The sequence below is a fragment of the Triplophysa rosa genome, unplaced genomic scaffold (genome assembly GCF_024868665.1).
Source record: "Triplophysa rosa unplaced genomic scaffold, Trosa_1v2 scaffold218_ERROPOS846334, whole genome shotgun sequence".
NCBI classification, from domain to species: domain Eukaryota; kingdom Metazoa; phylum Chordata; class Actinopteri; order Cypriniformes; family Nemacheilidae; genus Triplophysa; species Triplophysa rosa.
In genome coordinates this window covers 17669-32377 of record NW_026634232.1, presented here as the reverse complement: position 1 = coordinate 32377, position 14709 = coordinate 17669, and the positions used below count along the sequence as shown (strand labels likewise).

General features: G+C 37.6%; 1 protein-coding gene across 1 annotated transcript; it reads left to right on the top strand.

Annotated features, from left to right (window-relative positions):
- Positions 1 to 3028: 3028 nt before the first annotated feature.
- LOC130550013 (nuclear pore complex protein Nup160-like) lies at positions 3029 to 14490 on the top strand. The gene is made up of 8 exons (XM_057327348.1): positions 3029 to 3085; positions 3213 to 3323; positions 10953 to 11076; positions 11152 to 11253; positions 11339 to 11480; positions 11845 to 11970; positions 12062 to 12157; positions 14155 to 14490. Exons 1-8 carry the CDS (start codon positions 3070 to 3072, stop codon positions 14236 to 14238), a joined length of 801 nt encoding a protein of 266 aa, XP_057183331.1. The 5' UTR covers positions 3029 to 3069; the 3' UTR covers positions 14239 to 14490.
- The last annotated feature ends 219 nt before the right edge of the window (positions 14491 to 14709 follow it).

The window sequence follows — 14709 nt, the reverse complement described above, 5'->3', positions numbered from 1 at the left end:
GTTATCATGTTATCGTCTTTTAAATGCGGTTGATGGTAGGACTACTTTCTTGCGAGAGACCGCGCGCACACCTGCGTGTTTGCAGTAACATGACAGAAAAACCAGTGATAATAATTTATTTATTTCTCGTATTGTTTCTATCTTCAGCAGCAAAAGAAAATCATGCAAACTTTTGAAAGAGTAGGTCTATCAAAATATATTTGTTATCAGTTATAAGCAGCATGAAGAAGAAAACGAACCAGTAGGCTCTAAGTGTTTATTAATGCATTTTGTTTTTCTATTTAGTTATTTTATTTATTCGATTTCAGTTAGTGTTGTCACGGTACCAAAATTTCAGTAGTCGGTACCAATACCAGTAAAAGTCCACAGTTCTCGGTACCAATTTCGGTACCAAAGCAAAACACCAGTACATGCTAATTGAAACAATTTTATTAATAAAGCTCATTGTTAATATAAATGTATAGAAAGCAATGCCATTTTGTATACATGAAGTATAAGTTAATTGTTGCTGAAACTGTTGTGTGCTTTCTGTTGATGCTGATGAACATCCTCCTCAGTCTGCTGCTGTATAAGACAAATAGAATAAACTTCAGTAAATCAACTGACTGAACAAACATGCATATGCAATATTAAAACAAACCTCCGTTTTTATACTGCATTTACACAAGATTACTTACATTAAGGTAACTGTATATTAAAATAATAAATGCAACAGATATATTTTTCTTTAGTTTTAATGTGGCTTTTTAAACCTAATAGAGTTACAGTATCTATCCAAGACATACACATTACTAGTCATACAGTTAGTATGATAGTTTTCTAGCACATAGATTTCAGATAGGCTTAAATAAAATAGGTACTGTAAACCCCACCCTGTCCTCCCATTTATTTTACCCCATTACAGTTATAAAAGCATTAAATGGTTAATAAGGACACTTGACTGGATTAGCATTGGCGCTAACAAATTAACGCGCAAACAGGGACGTTTATTTTAACGTAACCTTTAAATTTAACATATGCTACAACATTCATAATGCAAACGCGAACAGAATTTGAAACTTACCGCTTGAACTTGTTAAATCCGGATGTTTCCTCCTTTCACCACAAAACTCTGTTTTCTTCGTGATATGACTTTAATCTGAAGTATTTCTGTGCGCATCTCTTGTTGATCGGAGCCACGTTTATCCGCTCATCACGTCTTATTGCGTCTATAAAAAGTTTCCGACTGACAACCTGTCAGACAGAGCATCAGTACCCGGTTGACCTGGGACGGCGGTGGTACCAGGTTTTATGAAAATTAGGTACCGACAACTTTTTTATTTTTAGGTACCGACTTGGACCCGAAGTACTGGTACTTTTTACAACACTAATTTAAGTATATGTAGGCCTATTTCTTGTTTTTGAAATGTTTTGTTTATTGAAAAGAAACTTCACACGTTTCCATTAACAGTAAAGTTTGACATTATAAACGTCAGATCAAGAGCAGGGTGCTGTGTGCGGTTATGGCCTGTAGGCTACACTATAACCTTTCTGTTGTTTAAACTTGGCGAAGTGATATGGAACTGTAATGTGGTGAGCAGACTTGGAACACCTTCATAGGTGTGCATTTACTGAAAGTTAATCAGATTGAAGCATTCAACAGCCCCGTGGTATAAAAAAGGTAAATTTTACGTGAAAAATAATTTAACTTGTTCCCAGGGTCCTGATTAGGTGGGGATACATGAGAGGTTTTTGTTTTAGACAAGTCAACTTTGTTTCTATAGCGCTTTTTACAATTTTCATTGTTACCAAGCAGCTGTACATAAAACATATTGACTGTAAGCAAAACATTTAAAGCACACATTTAAGATAAGGGAAAGAGAAAGACAGGTCAAATGTACTATAAATTACTATATGTAATATTAAGTAAAACTTTAAAATAAATAAAGCAGCCCCCCCGGCCAGGCAAACAGTGATTTTGAAATTCTAGGTATTACCAGCTGACCGGTCGCCTGAGAGCGTAGTGCACGTGAAGGACTGTAATACAAGAGTAGTTCACTCAAGTACTGAGGAGCTAAACCATGTAGGGCTTTATAGGTAATAAGCAAGATTTTAAAGTTAACGCGATGCTTTATAGGTAACCAGTGCAAGGTTGACAGAACCGGGCTAATATGCTCATATTTTTTTTACGTGTTAGAACTCGAGCTGCCTCGTTTTGGACCAGTTGGAGTTTTAGTAAAGCCTGCAGGGCAACCACCTAATAGTGCGTTACAGTAATCTAGTCTTGATGTCATGAATGCATGAATTAACTTCTCTGCATCTGATAGTGACAGCATATGATGTAGTTTAGATATATTCTTAAAATGGAAAAATGCAATTTCAAATGACAGATTACTATCAAATCACACCATCCGAGATTCTTTGCTGACAACGAGGGTTTTATGGAACATCCGTCAATAGATAAGCAGTATTCTTGGTTGTTATGTATGGTATAGAGAAGCAGCACGTTCCGCACGCACCCGCAGATGACTCGCAAATGAATGAATGAATTTGTCACTTACTGAATGTCTGGGCATATAAATATGAATTAACACTTTGTCTGTAAATGCACGTAGTTCGTTACTTAGACTGAACTTTACACTGCACGATACAAAAAATAATAAAGTAATATAATCAAAATCACAGCATATAGCAAGCACGGAGATGGCGCAGACTTTCGGAACTTGTCATTCTCTGCACTGAAAGCAATTTTTAGTAATTCACAGAATAATACAAAAATAATAATTTTACCTACGCTCATACCTATAAATAGTAAATTCCGAAAAACTGATATTGTCTTTAAAATGGTCTTTTAATTTTCCCGCAGCTGTATATTTGTATTACAAATGTTTAGACATTCTGCCTTGCATCTTTATTTGTGTTTTATGGAAAAACTTATCAGGGTTGTATAATGATGGTGAGAAGAAAATGACCAAACTATTTCTTGAATTTGGCTTGAATGAATCATGAGCTCAGAAGGTTAATTTTTTTTTCTTCTAAATCTAGTATGAGCGAGCAGGTGCATCGCCGAAGAGAAACTATGATGGTGAAATGTCTGGTGGTCCAGGTAAACAAGCCACCCAAAACTATTGGCACTATGACAGCAATGATAAATTCTATGTGTATATGTTGTAATTTTTGGTCTACAAAAATGAAACGAAAAACATTCTCTTACAAGAAACTTTTTTTCATAGTAAATCAGCAGATTGACATTTTGGAGCTGAAGGATTTAGAGAGGGAGTATATTTTAGCTCGCAGTCGTCTGACTTTGGCCCAGCAGGACCCCTCCTCAGCAGCCATTGCAGGTAAAGACACAGTATACATTTATCTCAAATGACTCACAGTACTGTACAGGCTCCAAAATATCTGCTTGCTAAGAACATTTGATATGCATGTGGTGTTGGATAGTTGGGGGGCACAATGCTTTTTGGTTTTAGCTCACTTACTCCACTCAAAACTTGCACACATTTTTATTATCAGCAGAAAACCCCCAAAGTGTTCATCTTGTGAGAATCCATTAAGCATAGAAAAAATTAATATTAAACAACTTTTTTTGTTTTAGTTTTTATTATTAAACACGTTTCTCGCCATGAACATAGCAATAGAAGCTGACATGGCATTAAAGGGGTCATATGACACGGCTAAAACTAATATTATCATTTGTTTTAGATGTAATGCAATGTGTATACACGATTTAAGGTTCAAAAACGCTGTATTTTCAGGTACGCCCACCTTACTTGTGTATACATTTGGGCGGTCTTAGTCAAATCATACCACGAACTAACGTAGATTTGTGGGGGTGTGGTTACACAAGGCGTTTCAGGCAGGTCTGGGTGAGCATTCGCTTTTAGATAGAATGCATCTTTTGTTCCGACACTTTAATTTTAGCAATTTTACGTGTCTAATACATGCATGGGCAACTTATAACACACCAAAGACACAGAAAAACACATATTCGCGCCATATGACCACTTTAAAAAAGAAAAGAAAAAAGCTCACTCCAAAAATATTTGCGCTTGATTAATCATATTTTTACACACCATACATGTTTCTGCTACAAAATCAACACTTAATGTTTGTTTCTAGAACACCTACCATTCCTGTACAATTACAGTAAAAGTGATAGAAGTGCAAATGTTACAATTGGGACAGACAGGGTTAGTTGTAACCTTTGCTAGAAAATTCTGTTTAAACACAAATAACTCAATATTATTCTATCTATAAACTACTCAACTCAACTTTATTTATATAGTGCTTTTTACAATTTTCATTGTTACAAAGCAGCTGTACATAAGACATATTGACTATAAGCAAACCAATTAAAGTTGTACCTGCAAAAACAAGAAAAAGGTGAAAACAAAGAAGACAGACATATCCACATACAAAACACTCCACACACACAATATGCACATGTACTAACACACATACACACAGACACACACACACGTACACAGACAAGTACGCACACACACACAGACACGCACGCGCACACACACACACACACACACACACACACACACACACACACACACACGCGCGCGCGCACGCACGCACGCACACACACACACTCACACGCACAGTGAGAGCACACATTTAAGATAAAGGAGAAGCACAGGTCAAATATAACAGACTATAAATTCCTATATGCAATATTAATTAAGTAAAACTTTAAAATTCTAAAGCAGCCCCCCGGCCAGGCAGATGCAAAACAGTATGCAAACGGTGGCGAGGAACCTAAAACTCTAATCGAGAAAAAAAAACTCAGAACCTCAAAGAACCCAGGCCCAACCAGGGGATTCCAGTTCCCCTCTGGCAAAAGCTGCTGCCTCTGCACAAGCTCCAGAGAGCTTGCACAACAAGGCTAAATAAAAATAAATAAACTCACTAATAAGGTAAATTATAGATTTAAGATTATCATTAATAATCTAATAGCATTTGAAATTTTGTTGTGAAGACGTGTCAGGTGACCGCGTCCTTCTTTATCCAGCTCTATCATCTCAGCTCTTGTCAGGTCGCCGCTTCCCATTCTCCGCTCTACCATCAGGTCAGGGCATGAACTTCATCCTGCTCGCTGTGGTAACCTTGGAACAATGAGACAAGACTGGCTGAGAGTAGAGTACTGTTCTGTACTCTTTGATGCAACAAGTACATCAGTTGTGTTTTTGGTTCCGGTTGATCTAACTAATGCAGCCTAAACCCTCTGAAGATTTATATTATGGAAGAGTAGTGTATGCAAGATTAAAAAGATGCGTCTTTAGTCTAGATTTAAACTGACAGAGTGTGTCTGCCTCCCGGACAGTGCAGGGAAGACTATTCCAAAGTTTAGGCGCTAGATAGGAAAAGGATCTACCACCTGCACTTGATTTTGAAATTCTAGGTATTACCAACTGACAGGACGCCTGAGAGCGTAATGCACGTGAAGGACTGTAATACAAAAGGAGTTCATTCAAGTACTGAGGAGCTAAACCATGTAAGGCTTTATAGGTAATAAGCAAGATTTTAAAGTTAACGCGATGCTTTATAGGTAACCAGTGCAAGGTTGACAGAACCGGGCTAATATGTTCATACTTTTTTGTACGTGTAAGAACTCGAGCTGCCGCGTTTTGGACCAATTGGAGTTTTTGTAATAAGCCTGCAGGGCAACCACCTAACAGTGCATTACAGTAATCTAGTCTTGATGTCATGAATGCATGAATTAACTTCTCTGCATCTGAGATTGACAGCATATGACGTAGTTTAGATATATTCTTAAGATGGAAAAACGCAATTTTACAGGTGTTGGCGACGTGGCTCTCAAATGACAGATTACTATCGAATAGAACGCCAAGATTCTTTGCTGACGACGAGGGTTTTATGGAACATCCGTCAATAGTTAAACAGTATTCTTGGTTGTTACTTATAGCAGTTTTCGGTCCAATAAGTAACACTTCCGTTTTGTCCGAGTTCAGTAATAAAAAGTTGTTACTCATCCAGTTTTTTATATCGACTATGCATTCCATTATTCGATGGAACTGCTGTGTTTCATGAGGCTTCGAGGAAATATAAAGTTGAGTATCATCAGCATAACAGTGAAAGCTAACTCCGTGTCGCTTTATTATATCTCCTAGAGGTAGCATGTATAATGCGAAGAGCAGAGGCCCTAAGACTGAGCCCTGTGGTACACCGTACTGGACTTGCGATTTGCGTGACACCTCATTGTTTATTGCTACAAATTGAAAACGGTCGGATAAATAAGATTTAAACCATTTCAAAGCTATTCCCTTAATGCCGACATAATTTTCGAGTCTATGTAGGAGTGTGCTGTGGTCAATGATATCGAATGCAGCACTAAGGTCTAGCAGCACCAATAACGAGATACAACCTCGGTCAGACGCCAATAGCAGATCATTTGTAACTCTGATCAAAGCAGTCTATGTACTGTGACATGCTCTAAATCCAGACTGGAATTCTTCATTGATGTCATTCCTTTGGACGAAGGAGCATAATTGAGTTGAAACTACTTTTTCCAGAACTTTAGATATGAAAGGTAGATTCGATATAGGCCTGTAGTTCCTTAGTTCTCTAGGGTCGAGTTGGGGTTTTTTGACAAGGAGCCTTATAACAGCCACCTTATATGCTTTAGACACATGTCCTAATGTCAGAGATCAGTTAATAATACCAAGAATAGGATCTATAATTTCTGGGAGCATGTCTTTCAGTAGATTTGTGTTTAGCATGCATGTTGTTGATTTAGATGATCTATTGATTTTAGACAGCTCATCGTGGTCCTTACACTCTTACTATCCTCAGATAAAGATTGGATGCGAGACTCTAATTCTAAGATCTTCTCTGTCAGCCTAACTATTTCCCTGCAGTTATCGCATATAAAACCCTCACAGTTGACAGAGAACATAAGACATGAGGTGCAAGTAACAATAATAGGAATAGAACTCATAACTCACCGGGTTTGAAGTGCAATTCCACCTTACCAAGGTTGCTCAGTGAATAGTAGTATACTCGCTTAAAAAAAGAAACAGTTAGCAAACAAGCCAAACCAGAGGCAAGATGATATTCCACAGTGTAAACAGAAAGCAAGCTAACACGCTAATGCTATGCTAACGGCGTTAAATTAATTATCACTTTTGGTTTAGAATCTTCAAGTAAATAACAAAAGCAGGGTTATTGAGATATCAGGATAAGTTAGCAACGACAATGATAAGTAACGATAATAAAATACACTAATATTAGAGCGAAGTGTGGGGATACAAACAAACCGCCGGCAGCGATGCAGACAGGAACCGGAGGTGTCCTGATCCAGAGGTAGTTACTAGTTACTACAAACTAGTGGTGGATATTGCGTCTATAATAGACAGAAATCCACACATCTATCATCCAGCCATCCCTCGTCTAACCATCCTTCTCTTATAGTTTAGTATGGATAAATATATGAAAATGCTGCACTGTTACACCCCGTTCAGACCACCAGCGACAAAGCGACATGATTCCATTCATTTCAATGAAGAGGTGGCAACTTCCGTTGGCGACCGGAAGTGGGCGTGTCTAGCGACGCGACAAAAGTTGAGATTTGTTTAACTGTATGCAAATGATGAGCAACTTTCGGGAGCGACTACCAATAGGAGTAAAGCAGTAGAGCTCACGTCATCCGTATCTCATCAGTTACTGCAGAGTGTTTATAAATGTTACTAGAGCAACCAAAGCTAGGAACGCCTTCTAATGACCTCGTAGCAAGAGACTAGCGACACCTAACGACAGAGTCGCTGGCGGTGTGAATGCACAGTTACAACAAAAATCATAATTGTCAGTTATTTCCCCGATCAGTGGGAAATGAGTTGTTTTCATTTCATTGTCTTGTATGCATTTTTCACAAAGTGAGGTTAGTTGTAACACTGTGTAAAAAAATAAGGCCTAGTTAACAGTTGCTAAGAGTCTCTGTTTTGATATTGTGGTTTAGGCAACAAGATAGTGATTAAGATAATATGAGGTTGGATTTGGTGACTTAAAAAATGATTAAAAACACTAAGAAATCAAAAAATTACATTCGATAAAAACATTTACTTTCATGCTGCCAAAACACTCATTTTCCAATATCTTCATGAAAACGCATCAAATCGTATCACAATATGTCTGTCATCTGGGAATGAAAGAAAAGGATTGAAAGCACAAATCGCTCAACTAGGGCTGTGCTATAAAAATATAACAATATGTATCGACGATGCACCCTTATCAATAACGCTCTAAAAAATGTTCGAAATAACACTCCAAACTTATATAGACATGACGTTTTGTTGCATAACAACCCATGCGCAGTCACTGGATTGTAAACAGCCTGATTATTTGCAATCATTTTAAAGTTGTGCCTGTTTAAACTTTTAAGCGATTTGACATTTCTTCTGACATATGAGCCACACAGACACGCACAGCGAACAGCGCAGGTACAGAACAAAGTTCTCTTTCACGTCTTATTAGCTATTTAGCTGTATGTGCACACAAGATTATGTGAAAAACACACAAGGTTCACATAAACACAGTGGCTTTTGTTATAGGTGAATGTTAACAGTGGATGTGTGTCAGCATTAGCATTAGCTCTTAAAGTGACAGTAACCGAATAAACCTGTTGCTGTCTCTTGGTAATAAATAGACATATTATAACAAACACTTGACAGTAATACAGTTAAAATTGGGAAAATGTGAATAATACAGTAGTAAAATTCAAACTTAATTTTCTACTGGTCTTAATAAAGGCTTTTTAAGTGTGTCAATAATTATCAATATCAAATGATTTGAAACATTACAGGTGCATCTCAAAAAATGTGTTCTTTTCCTTTTGTAATTTAATTCCAAAAAGCAAACTTTCTTAGATTCTAGATTCATTAGGCACACAGTGTAAAATTTAAACAGGTCTGTTTTTTGTTTTAATTCTGGTGGCTACGACTTACAACTAAAAAAATCCAGTTTCTCAAAAGATTTGAATATTTTCTCAAAGATGAATCAAAAATTATGTACAGAACAGAAATATTCCAAGATCTCCAAAGTATGTTAAATAATGCACTCTATACTTGGTTGGGGATCCTTTTGCACGAGTTACTGCTTCAATGTGGCGTGGCATGTGATCAGCCTGTGGCACTGCTGAGGTGTAATTGAAGCACAGGTAGCTTAAAGCTCGGCCTTCAGCTCGTCTTGTTTTATTGGATTGGATGTTTCTCATCTTCCTATTGACAATACCCTATAGTAGCTCTATGAGGGTCAGGTCAGATGAGTTGGCTGGCCAATAAAATACAGTAATATCATGGTCAGCAAGCCAGTTAGAAGTAGATTTGGCACTGTGGGCAGTCCTGCTGCTAAAGGAAATCGGCATCTCCAAAAAGCTTGTCAGCAGACAGAATGTATCCTTCTATATGGCTGCATTGACTTTGGACTTAATAAAGCACAGTGGACCAACACCAGCAAATGACATGGTACCCCAAATCATCACAGACTGTGGAAACTTTACACTGGACTTCAAGCAACTTGGATTCTGTGCCTCTCCACTTTTCTTCCAGACCCAGAGTTTCCTCCTGACTAGGGCTGCAACAACTAATCGATAATAATCGATAATGAGATTAGTTGTCAACGAATTTCATTATCGATTAGTTGGTCTGTGATGTCACTTGCGAGCTGCACAGTTATAAATCAAGTGCATCTTCTTCCCTTTTAAAATTACCGTTTTAGACGTGTCTCTCCGTGGATGCATCTCTTCGTGCAGCGCGAGGTGCGCAGTTTTGAAGTCAGATGTGGTTCTCCGTGGATGCGTCTCTTCGTGCAGCGCGAGATGCGCAGTTTTAAAGTAACACGTGTTTTGCATGCATCTCTTCAAGCTGCGCAGTTTTAAAGTTTAAAGGGGAGAGGTGTTTTAAATGACAAAATTAAAGATTATATTAGTAAAACCCAGTTTGTGGCGTTTGCACTTTACAAAGTACATAATAGGCTAAATACCCTGATTTGGTGGTTTATTTAGTTCAGAGGTGGGTAACGAAGTACATTTACTTGAGAACTGTACTTAAGTACACTTTTTGAGTATTTGTACTTAAGTATTACTTTTTCTGTTTACTTTTTACTGTACTTCACTACATTTGAATGACAAATATCTCACTTTTCATGGCACAAAAAAATGATTTCCTTGGCCGACCCTCCCCTCCCTCCCACGTTTGGGAGAGACTATTGTCAGTTGCTTCTAATATGACACACCTGAATCAACTCACCAGGTGTATTAATTATGGAGACATTCACAACATTTTGGGAGAAGGCTAATGAGTTCAGTTGTGTATACCTTTCCCATATCTGATTTACTTATTATAAGCAAAATATGTAATTACATTTTATCCGATCAATCGATTAATCGAAAAAATAATCGCCCAACTAACCGATTATCAAAATAATCGTTAGTTGCAGCCCTACTCCTGACCTTGATTTTCAAATGAAATGCAAAATTTACTTTCATCTGAAAAGAGAACTTTGGACTACTAAGCAAGTCCGGTCCAGTTTTTTCTTTTTAGCCCAGGTGAGAGACTTTTCTGATGTTGTTTCTGGTTCAGGAGTGACTTGGTTTTAGACAGCTGTAGCCCATTTCCTTAAGAAAGACGTCACATTTTTTGAGAAAGTGGATTAAAAAGTGTTGCGCTGGAAATTGTTGCCATCAGAATAAAAAAAAACTTGAAATATTTCACTTTGTGCGTAATGAATCTAGAATATAAGAAAGTATACTTTTTGAAATTAAATTACAAAAGAAAAAGAACTTGTTCATGATATTCTATTTTTTGTGCTGCACCTGTATATCGATAATACACAATGCTTTTTTTCTCTTAGTCTTGCTCATGCTAGAGCATGTTGTCTCAATTGTGAAAAAGCTTGTGTACTGTAAATAGTAAAACTTAATCCTGGTGTTATTTCTCTTACAGGAGGGGCATCTTCAGCAGAGATGGTGACTTTGCTGGTCCAAACGGGACTTTTTGACATAGCTCTAATGCTGTGTCAGACCTTTAACTTATCTCTGACACCCGTTTTTGAGGGACTAACCTTTAAGTACGTTCAGAACAATCATTTTTCTCCAGATCTTTGAAGCAGGCCTGATGTGTCCTTGTGTGGGTGTTTTTGTAGGTGTATCAACCTACAGTATAAAGGAGATCAGGACCAGACTGAGGCGTGGAACTGGCTTGCGGCCAATCAGCTGCCATCCGTCATCACTACCAAAGAATGCAGGTTTGTAAAATCTGACTCTCTGCCCTTGTTCTTTCTTATAAACTCTGCTGTTTGAATAAACTCAGCTGTTTAAATCACCACACAGTGCGACAGATGAAGCTTGGCGACTTTTAGCCTATTATTTGGAGAATCATCCCTCACAAAATGCGGAATATCATCGCTGTGTTATCAGCAAGCTACTGTCCCACAGTATACCGCAGCCTGACTGGCTGGTTAATGCTCACAAGGTGAGAAAGACAGATTTTGATTTTTATACACACACCTCACAAACATTAACATCCTAACATGAGATGCAAAGACAAAAAAAAGACACTTCCTGTGTTTTGTATTTCCACTACATTATGCTAATTGCGGTTCCCTCAAATAGTTCACTAAGGCCAGAGGAAGTGATGTGGGACATTGCTGATTCAGGGATGCAAACTTGTCACCTTTCGGCAAAATTTGCCATTTTGGATCCAGAATTGGGTCATTATTGTTATTTGTCTAGATGAGTTTTTGAAAATGGGGGGTGATGGGGACCGCATCACTTTTTTCACCCCGATAAGTTTGCATCCCTGCTGATTTCTAAGATTGAGTTGTGCTTTTCTTCAGGTCATAGATGCCGCAGCTCTCCTGCGTCTCTATCTGAACTATGACCAACTACAGTCAGCATCTGAGCTTGTGCTGGAGTATGTCGATGCTATGCTTGGGAAGGGATATCAGTATTTTGGCATAGAGGTATAATGTTTTAACTGTTTTAGATTTTTTTTGTTGTTGTTGTTGTTGATTCTGTGTGAGATGATTCCATGGCAAATTTGTCTGCTGACAGCGACCGCTCTCGGCTACAGCGTCTCTGGTGTGGCTGCCCTACACATCTATTGATCAGCTCTTAAGGAGTCTCAGTGAAAGTCAGATCAATGAAAAGGTGACACATTTCTTTCTTGATTAATACATTTAATCACTTATACAACAAACAACGATATTAAATGATGTTATAAAACAAAGATTTTTGGGATGCACAGTATTATTGGCATTAAATATCAGCATCGGCCCGATATGGAAAATGACGGCAATATGCTATGAATACGTGTTGATAATGGCAGGTGTTCTTCTTACATATGAGTGTGCACTCTGGAAATCCTGTCAAAGACACCATCTGTCATGCAGCAGAAGTGTTAAAGTTCTTTTTCGCGTCTTATTGCGTTTAAACTGTATTTTAAGATTTTTTTTGTTTGAGAACTGTATTAAACATCATATACAGTACCTGTACTGTATATCATTACAAAGGGTTTTGCATTGATATCCAAACACTGTTTCATAAAATATATATGTAATGTATAATAATTTGCGCAAGGCGTTTAAACCAGAACAGCTTGCAATGCTAAATCCTTCATGTCCACAATATAACAACCATTGCTCTTTTAGTCCACAAACGTAATACATCAGAGAAATATGAATATATTTCCCATTGTTTACATCGGATTTCTTGTTGTCTGCATGAATGCAGTCAGCGCGGTGTTCCTCCGGTAAAAGTGGGTAAAATTCAAACTGTTACAGTCTTTTGTGTAACATGAGCCCAGGCAGACATGATTCATATTTCACAAACACGTCATAAGTTTCACAGCCGTGTTGTTATTTTGTGTTCCTGTCAGTTACAGGCTAATACTATAGCATAGTATGTCTTCTTAGGGATGCAACCATGATACCATATGATACCATAAAACTATTAGCCCAACTTACAGACATTTCATATATCGTCCAAGACGGCTAATCAGTAAGTAACAAAATTAGTACAGTACGAGCAATAGCACAAAAAAAAGCAAACATACAAATGAAATGAACACGTGTTTCAGGTTACTAGGTACAAGAACTGAATAAAGTAATCAAATGTAAATTAAATAGGCTAAAACTTTAATTCAAATTGTGAACGAATTTGAGCAAGCAGACAGCTACAGACAGAAAGCAAAGCTTGCTCCCTTTGATATCTATCCACTATGGCTGTCATTCAAGAAGCCTTTTTAAATGGGAAGCCAAACACACCAAATGCCATTTAAATGCCAAATGGAACGCCGCACCGTCCATTCGGTGGCTCTAAACAACTCGTCTTCCCTGCGCGGTTGCACGGCTCGGTCCATTGAGGCGCACAGATGACATGTCAGCGCTGTGCGAGCATTGCGCACACCGCTCCATTTCGTTCCGCATTTGGTGTGTTTGGCTTCCCATAGGACTGAGTCGAAAAAATCTTCGCTGTTTCACCTGCATCCTACCCGTGCCTGCACCGCACCGGACACATAATTATTCCACCCGTTATACAAAATATTAACTGGTCACCCGCCTGCATGCAGGACTATTACATTCTAACATAAATCGTAAAGGCTCCGTTACACTGTTTATGAACCAGGATGGTTTTTAAGTGCACTTAATAGTAAAATTCAGTAATTTTTGCATCCCTAGTCGTGTCCATTCACATTCGCACTAACAGTGTGCCATTATCCACCAGCACACAGTCTGCAGGTATTTATGAATGTATATTATTAAGACAAAAGCTCATTGTTTGTGGTAGATTGTGGTGCTCTTTGTTGGCCATCACTGTGAATGACACACTGATGCTAAGCTACAGCTTTGATAATTTCACAATTTTTATATTTTTTCTATAGAAAAACACTTTGCGGTTATTCAGTAAAAAACATAATTTACAAAGTTCATGTAACTGTAAAATTTTAAAATGTAACAAATATTTTCAAGATGTACATTAGGTTTGGATGATGTCTGCCAAATTGGCATCGGGCAATGTCTAAAGTAAAACATTGTGATGGACGATGATATCAGCCTCTTATTTAAACAGTTATAAATTCAGGTGGGTCTGTTTGGAAAAATGTTCAATGACATCTTTTTAATGTTCTCTGGCTTCTCTGTTCACAGATGTACAAGAATCTCAAAGATAAACTAGCAGATTATCACAGGTTGGTGGAGCAGAGCAGCAGACACAAACTCATGGCTCGTTGACCTCAGCTCATCATACATGTACTCAGAATGAGTCATGTGTACATGAAGTTCATGTTTCTTGATGGCATGTAAAGCTGCTTTATGCTTCCTGCTTAAAACATTTACAAAAATGTTTCATTTGTTTGATATATTTGTGTGATACAGTGGATTTTGTTTTCTATATAGATACTCTTAAAATCTTAACATTTTGTATACTCTTGCTTACATGAGATGTAATTTACATATGAAATAAATAGTTGTTTAATTGAGGTTTGCAATGTTCAAATATATTAACTTGATAGGTTAGAAATTGGGTGATGCTTTGTTATTCTCGGATACTGCATAAAAAATGTCAATGGCAAAATGGATGTGAGGTTTTGTTAAATTTTATAAACACAGTGGCATGTCATTTCAGAACTTCAACTCAACTCAACTCAACTTTATTTATATAGCGCTTTTACAATTTTCATTGTTACAAAGCAAGCTGTACAT

Bases quoted from the DNA above. Each gene is read 5' to 3' on its own strand.
- LOC130550013 (XM_057327348.1), top strand. The intron at 3,324-10,952 runs GTAAAGACACAG...TTTCTCTTACAG, and splicing joins CTCCTCAGCAGCCATTGCAG to GAGGGGCATCTTCAGCAGAG. The intron at 11,481-11,844 runs GTGAGAAAGACA...GCTTTTCTTCAG, and splicing joins GGCTGGTTAATGCTCACAAG to GTCATAGATGCCGCAGCTCT.